General features: G+C 54.0%; 1 protein-coding gene across 1 annotated transcript in view; it reads right to left on the reverse strand.

Annotated features, from left to right (window-relative positions):
* The window catches only part of MPP1 (membrane protein, palmitoylated 1, 55kDa), a 12,259-nt gene extending 10,216 nt beyond the window's left edge, over positions 1–2,043 (reverse strand). The window contains exons 1-3 of the mRNA XM_010132863.1: positions 1,904–2,043; positions 1,431–1,509; positions 340–425 (exon numbers count right to left, since the gene is read on the reverse strand). Of these exons, the coding sequence (XP_010131165.1) occupies positions 340–425; positions 1,431–1,509; positions 1,904–2,023 (285 nt within the window). The 5' untranslated portion in view covers positions 2,024–2,043. The remainder of the gene's footprint in view (positions 1–339; positions 426–1,430; positions 1,510–1,903) is intronic.
* Between the last annotated feature and the right edge of the window lie 5,829 nt (positions 2,044–7,872).

The following is a 7,872-nucleotide window of genomic DNA, read 5'->3' on the forward strand; positions in this document are numbered from 1 at the left end:
GGGGTGGGAAACGCAGCCAGTCCCTGGGCTGGAGTTGCACACCAGCCTTGGCAAGCAGAGGTGGTTTCTAAGCCCCACACACATCAATCAGCACATGTCAGGGACCCAGCCAACAGCCTTTGCTGCTGCTCTCAGGATGTCAGGAACAAGCACAGACTACCAAGGCTTGACTTACAGCATCCTGGCACAGTGGCCCTGGCTCCTGCTGCATCACACTGCTGCATGCAGCTGTGTGTTGGCTCTGGTATCTAGGAGGGGGTGAATGTTCAGCAAGCGTGCACATCTGCAGGCCAAAAGGGTCCTTCCTAGGAAACAGCCCTGCCAAACGCAGATACCTACCAGCATCTTCTGCAGCTGGTCAACTGAGTGGTTGCTCACACTCTGCCCATTGATTTCTATGATTTCATCACCCACATGAAGGGAGCCTGCCAGCAATGGGAGAAACATGAAAATGCAGGACAAGACAAAAAGCCGCTCACCAAACCCAAGCTATACAGCTCCACCAACCTCCTGATCCCCTGGGCAAGCTGTGGCCAGGATGCTGTGGTGTTTGCCTGGGCAATGCTTGTAGGGCCACAGATGACCTGAGTCATGGCATTAAAGCACAAGGGGAATGTCCCCCTCCACCCAGTTCATCCAGTCTGGAGGTCATCAGGCTGCTTTCCACTGTGTGTCCTTCAGCGCTCTATACTGGCCAAAGCACCTGTTTCAGAGTTACTCAAACCCAGCCCCAAGCTGCCCTCACCTGAAGCCAAATGATAGTCTGCTTACAGGGCCCTTAACACAAGCATTCTTGACTTTGTGTGTGTTCAGTCGGTACACCCAGTCAGATTACAGCCTCAGATATACTGTTACAAATCATGCTTCAGTAGCGTTGGAATGGCTCCTGGGTTATTTTGGCAGGGGTAAGCTCAGACTTCCCACTTGGATCCAAAGCTGGAAAAAGGGCCTCTCTTCTAAGCACAGAACATCTCATTTCCACGCTCCCTTGGCAAGACCCAAACCCAGAAAACAGCGCGTTTCTTTCTTTTGGCATCTTCATTTGGTCTGCAGAGCCAATCCACAGCAAGCCTGCCCCACCTGTGTGCTTTAGGAAGGGGAAGAGCTTCTCATAGTCTCTGCAGTATGACCCATCTCTTGTTACAGTGACCCCATCACGAGATGGAGACAGATGGTCTCCAGTTCCTTTTTAGGTGAGCCCTTCCCCCAACCCTTCATTTCTCCCTAGAGCCTCCAGTGTATTAGCATAACAGTCATGTCGGGAGACCACCGAGTCCTGAGGTCCTGACGTATTCCTAGTGGAGGAACAGACACAGATGTCCACATCTCAGGGGAAAGCCAACAGACTGGGGGACTGCCTTATCTCTGCATGGAAAGAAACCAGCTGCAGATGTGTACCCCATATACTGCCTCTGTGAGGGCCTCGTTACCTTGTCTGTGAATCATGCCCCCGTGGAAGATCCTGGCCACCATGCAGCTCTGCTTGTCATTGAGCTTCAGCGTGATTCCCTGGAAGACAGGAAAATCCATGACAGCTCGCTGGAGGGGAGAGCTCCCATCCTCTCAGCAAAGTCCTCTCCAGGCCTATGTCCACATCTGGCCTGTGGCAGGAAAGGAGTGCTGTGCCCCTCAGGTCACCAGGAGAGCAGGAGTGAGAGGCCAGCATGAAGGGGACCTGACAGAATCAGCCTCTACTCCCAAGAGTATGGGAGGCACAAGCATCACCACCCTTTGATGGGGCTTGCTCCAGGTACCCAGGTAGGAGGCAGAAACCAGCACCTTCCTCCCATGGCTGAGATCTCCAGTGATCTCCTGCCTCCCTCGAGGCCACCCTGTTGGTACAGCTTTACCTCCCCCTCTGCTCCTGAGTGCCACCAGGCTTTGGGATCTTGCCAGCTCTCACCATGGGCTCCTCCGTGACCTTCTCAAACTGGATGAGGCGTATCTTCCGCACCTCACGGCCGTTGCTATGGGAGGAGCTGCCCAGAGTCGCTGAGCCATTGGTATAAATGTCCTCAGTCATGGCGTTCGGGGACTGAGTGATGGCCTGTCAGGGCAAAACAAAGACTAGGGTTTAGGGGCTCCATCTGAATGGGGCCTGGGACAGCCAGCTCCCTGCTGTGGGGCTGAGTTACTTCATCATGTGTCTCGGGCTCAGACAGGGCACAGAGGGAGAAGACACCCATGGGCTGGAGGAGAGGACAATAAGAACAAGGGAAGAAAAAGAGCAAAAGAGCTTCATCCATGAAGATGTGGATGTGTGCTTGATCTGCAGTTTTCCAGCCTGGGAAATTCAGGAAAAGCTACAGGTAGCAGAAGCTCACAGCTGATCCCCTTCTGCAGCAGCGAGTCCCAAACACTACTTATGTGTTGCAGCAGCACTTGGCTCACGGCTTGTTGCAGAGCATAAAGCCCAGGACAGCTTCACCAAGTGAACAGAGCGGTTTGGGACTCGACCCCGAGAACTGGGGCCAGGCTCTGCTCTTGCCCAGTTTGCAAGTTCTACCTTTCCTCATCTGCATCAACGGACAACTGACATGGTGCAGAGCCATGTCAACATCCAGGCACTGAAGGTAACGTGCTCCCAAGCCAGCCAGAAACTCCCAGTTTACCACCCTAGCTCCCAGCTACAGGCCAGTTTGTGCTGGCCAGCACTGGGAAGCCAAGCAGGGGCTTTCAGCCATGGGGAAACCTCTATTCTTCGTCTCCAGCAGGTGCTGGCACTGGGGCAGGTGGAGGGTGCATAGGGTCCCAGGCAGAGACCTCCAAACGCTGCAAAGTGAGCCGCCACCTCCCAGTCTAAGAAAGCCTGGCGCAGTCCTGTTAAACACCTCAGGCATGCTGGGCAATATCAACCACAGCTAGCAAATGTGCCAGTTTGGTCCGAAATGCAGTGCACTTCCCTGGAGCCTCTCCTAGATCGGTGCTGGTCCAGCAAAACCCAGGCGAGTCCCTGCACAACTTGTCGGCATGCTCAAATGCCAACTCATACGGCAAAGCAAATCCTCCTGGCTGCCCCACTCCACGCCAGGCTGCTGGCTCCGATGCCCAGTTTGCACTCGGCCTGGAGTGGAGAAGAGGCTGCAGCCCCATGCCACCAAGGGGCAAGATCTGGCCAGGCTGCAGGGAGGTTTGTGTGGGTGCAACTAGGTGAAAAGCATTTGCAGGTGGGGTGAAGACATGGCACTAAAACTCTACAAAATTATCTTTGGTAGAGTTGTGCTAGAGTGCTGCTGGCCTGAGACAGCGGCCCAGCCTTGTGCAATGGCCGAAAGCAGGGAGGGAGATTAAGACAAGGGCACTAGAGTCAGGACTAGCTTGGTCAGGAGTGGTGCTGGCAGAGAGCTATGGACCAGCAGCTTTGATGAAAGGGCACTGGTGGGGCTGGGCCAGGGTGGGAAGGGCTCAGAGAGCTATGCACCCATGCTACAGTGACAGGGAAGATGCATGACTTGTTTTTAAGCCAACTACATCTAAAAGAACCAACCACCCCTCTCCTCAGAGGAAAAAAGTGACTGTGTGGGCTCCAGCTGCCAATAGCTTAAACATGGAGGAGGAGGCTTAATCCCAGCCCAGAGCAGTGCCCAGGCCAAGGACTTGTGGGGTGAATGGAAGCATGGCTTGCAGCTTCCCAGCTTGGCTTGCCAGCCTCAGCAGGGCATGCTGCTACCATGCCATTCTTAGGGCAGAGGGATGGATCCAGCACTGTGGGTGCCCAGAGCCAGCCCTCAGCTCTCTCCCAGCTGTGCGGGCGCTGCTGAGCCAGCGGGTGGGAGGAGGAAGAAGAGGATGAGGAACTTCTCCAGCCTTCTCCAAGGCTGAAGTGCCTGTGAGGTGGTTGGAGTCAGCACAGGTCACACTTATTTTGGTCATGCCTTGGGAAAGTGTTACAGCATGGAGTTCTTGGCTCCAAATGTCTAGGCTCAGGAGAGCCTAATGACCTAGGACAGGGTACAGTCTGCTCCACAATCTGGGAGTTAGAATCCTTGCCATCACCACCACACCCTGGCAGCTGAACCTCTTGACCTTTGCTTTTTGCTGAGTGCTGGAGAAAACACCCAGCCCTTGATAATGAAGCAACAGCAGTGTCACCCAAAGTGACTCCCAAAGAGGAAGCCTTGACACCAGAGACTTGCTGCTGTGCCTGGGGATGGCTGGTAGTCACTTGATGACAGCTCTGAACCTAGCATGGTCCTTTGGCAACTCCCTCTGCCCCAGACAGAGCCGCTCTGGGATGGCATGGGCTTTTGCTAACCACACTGAGCAGCCAGTGGATGGAGACGGGAAAATGCCTGGCTCATGAAGAGGACCAGGACACAAGATGGAAGATTCCAGCCCCTGCGCTGGGCATCTAGAAGCCAGAGACAGGACACATGCACGACTCTCACACTCCATGCAGGTGATGCAGCTGGCCAGATCACCTACTCTTCACTCTGCTGGAAGCCTCCATGCTCTCAGCTGGCTTGGCCCAGCATAGCCTGTGACCTCAAGAGCCTTTTGAGTCTTTTTGGTGGCAGGCCAGACTCTCTACGAGCTGCCTCGCAGAAAACATCTGCAAGGGCTGCTAACAGCCAGCTTTGTGGCCAACAGCTGCTGCAAGTCCTGCTCAGCCCCAGGCTCCTTCACTGCTGGGGCCAGCTTTGGAGTAGACTTGGGGTGAGGAGGTTTGGGGGGCTGAGCTGTGTGATAGGCCTGCTGGGTACCTTGCAGCTGGCTGGTGAGGCTACCAGTCCTTGCACACAAATCCTGCTCCAGGTGACAATGCATAGTGGAGCCACAAGCTCCACAGGTCAAAGAGGTGCACCCCTGCTCCCTGCCTGCATTTTCCTCAAGACCCCGGATTTCTGCCCTGTAACCTGGGGCTGAGGGAAGGGCACCAGTTCACCGGGCAGTGTTCGCCAACAGGGAATTCGGTGAGCGTGGAGCAATTCCTTGGCGAGGACCCCAGGGCTTGGCATTCTGTCCCCCGGTGGGGTGAGCATTGTCTGCCAGGGTTGCTCCTGCTGCTGCTCTGGCTCAGCTGGGCTGCACATCGCTGGGCAAATCAAACATTAACTGGGTAGCTTGTTTGCAGGAGGATGAAGCAGCACTTGAGAAAAGCAGCACTGTAGTGCAAAGGGCGTGTTTGGTGGTTCAGTTCCTGGGCTCTCCTTGCTGTTCTAACCAAGAGACTTCAATATCACGTGGCCTTGGAAGAGCAAAGGTTCCTTGTGAGCATGTGGATAAAGGTCGGATGCTGCTGGTTTTGCCGAAGTACAGCAGCTTGGATGCAGGAGGGAACCCTGGAGCATGGATCTCCTGCAATTGACCCCTTGGCTGGCAGGGAGACAATCTGCTGCCCACAGCAAGCAACAAAAATCCCAGCTCCCTCCAGGAATCATCACCCCTCATTATAATCACTGGGGATGTGTGCAGGGACGCTGGGGCACTTCGGTGCAGAGATGTCCTGGCCCAGCAACCTCTCTTCCCACCCTCCAGTACTCCAACCTCACCTGCCCACCATCCAGCAGATATCTGTATCACAACCTCAGTACAGCTTAAAAAACCACAGCAATGTGTAAGAAGAGCAAACTAGCAAAAACCCCCTTGAACTAGGGAGTTGCTTTTGGGCTGCACAGGCTGGGGAGCAACATCCATGTGAACATTTAGAAGCAATTCATCCCTGCCTTCTGCTGGGGGGTACTACCTTCTCATGTCTGCCAGCACAATCACAGGAGCAACCTCACCCAAAACAACCCCTTCTAGCCAAGGGTTTGGTTTTTTTTTTTTTAAAAAAGGCATTTAAACGAAAGAGGATTACATTGCTGACACTGGGAAAAGGCCAAGCAACAGCAACAAGTCGCAGAGGGAAGGGGAACAATGAAAAGGGAAGGGGAACAATGAAGTAAGAGGGATACAAGCACTTGTGGAGGCCAGAAGATGCTGCTGGTTCTGCATGCTCTCGCACTGACTCCAGATCATGGAGTGCTGCAATGAAGAAGGATCAGATTTTCAAGGGAGCACAGTCAGTTTTGCTGAGGCACCATCTTCCCTCCAAGAAAGGCTGATGCAGCCCTCCAGATTTGTTTGTGAAACCACTCACTTCCCAAGGGGAAGTCAGTAAAATGACAACACTGACAGAAGATATACTGAGGAGCTGCCCAGTCACTCCAGAACAAGCCTTGCAAAACAGCTTTTTCCTTGCAGCTATGACAGACTAGAACATGGCAAAATTCACTTGAGACAAAAAAGTATGAACCACCCTCCCACTTCATTTTTGTCAAGCCCAGAAGTTTTGCTTGTTTTCAACCACTAGTTTTGCCCATGGTCATTTCAGGATTGTGTTTATGGGGACTGTGGCCTCAGCCTGCTCTGGAGCTGATGCTGGTTGGATGGTGGGAACCACTGCCCACAGGGAAGCACAGTGTCCCCCCTACACACTCAGGCTCAGCTCTCTGCAGAAGTTCCCTCCTTTTTTCCATCAGACTCCCAAAGGTTACATTTGTTGCCCATTTTACAGCTGGGGAACTGAGTTAAGGCTGATAAAGGGACATGCCCAAGGTCACCCTGCCAACTAGGTGCACATCTGGAAATAAAGTCCACACCTCTTTGGAAAATCTGTATTCACCAGCTCGGAGATAAGGAAAAGATATGCAGGCATGTGGTAGGACTCAAGGGAAGAGGGCAAGCAGCTTCCTTCACTTTTGCTTGTTTTCTAGCAATGACACAGCTTCCACTTACTGCAGGCTTGCATGCCATGCCGTCACAGGAGGAACGCGGGACGTACCTCCCAGTGTACGGCTCTGTCAGAGGAAATGGGGAAGAGAAACCTCCCAGCCACACTTTTTGACTCCAGCCAAGGAGCAGCCAGCCAGACGCACCCCTCCCAACAGCTGCTGCTAGGCGATGTCTCTACTGTACCCAGAGGGGCTCACAGCCCTCGTAGACCAGCACCATCTCTGTATTCATGTGACATGGGGATGAGCACATGAGTGAGTGGCAAGCTCATGACACATAACCCCACTTGGGTGCCAGCCCTACAGAGCTCCTCTTACAAGGGCCCAGGCAGATCCCACTTCACCATCTCTCTCTGGAATAAATGCAGCATAATGACAGGGAGCTGTAGGCCAGCTCCTACATTCTCCATGCCCCACTGACACCGGCAATTTAACCCTGCTCTGCCTGCGGCCAGACAGGCCCTCTGCTTGGATCCTGCAGGCAGCTGCCTGATATGGGCACTTTGCCTTAAAAGCTTTTTTTTTTTCAAAGCACTCTGCCAGGGTTCAGCCATAAAAAGCGCACAAATCACTGGTGTAGGACAGCTCTAACAAGCCTCTTTTGGATGCTGTAGCATCCAACAGGATGGGCCAAGAGCAGCATTTCAAGGAAATCTCCTGCCTGCCCTCAGAGGCTCACTACAGCCACGAGGAAACCTCAACCCAGGCATGTTATATCAGGCTCCATCAGGGACTCCTATTCAAAGCTGAAACTCTGCTGGGAGAGAAGCAGCAGCTGCCTAGCACCAGGAATTGCTGGCCTTCTCCCAGCTGCACCCAAGCTAACCCAAAACCCACCGGCTGGGGAAGGAGCACTCCCAGCAGAGCCAAGATGGCTGGCACAGCCTGGGCAGGGTGTGTGCGCCGCCCCAGCCCACTCCCTGCCCTGGGGTAGGTGTGAGAAGGGCTCCTTGCATCCTCCTTCTCTGGGGCTGAGACCCACCACTCTAGTCCACGCTGTGGACCTGGAGGTTGCTCAGCAGCTGAATCAGCTCATACGTCAGGCAGTTCCAGTTCAGACCAGCTCCAACTTTGCAGCAAAACAAGCACAAGCTCCTCTACGGCACGATGCTGCAGCTCCCCTGCACGCAGATCCTTCTTCCCTGTCTGGCCATGC

Source organism: Buceros rhinoceros, unplaced genomic scaffold (assembly GCF_000710305.1).
Source record: "Buceros rhinoceros silvestris isolate BGI_N320 unplaced genomic scaffold, ASM71030v1 scaffold12383, whole genome shotgun sequence".
NCBI lineage: Eukaryota > Metazoa > Chordata > Aves > Bucerotiformes > Bucerotidae > Buceros > Buceros rhinoceros.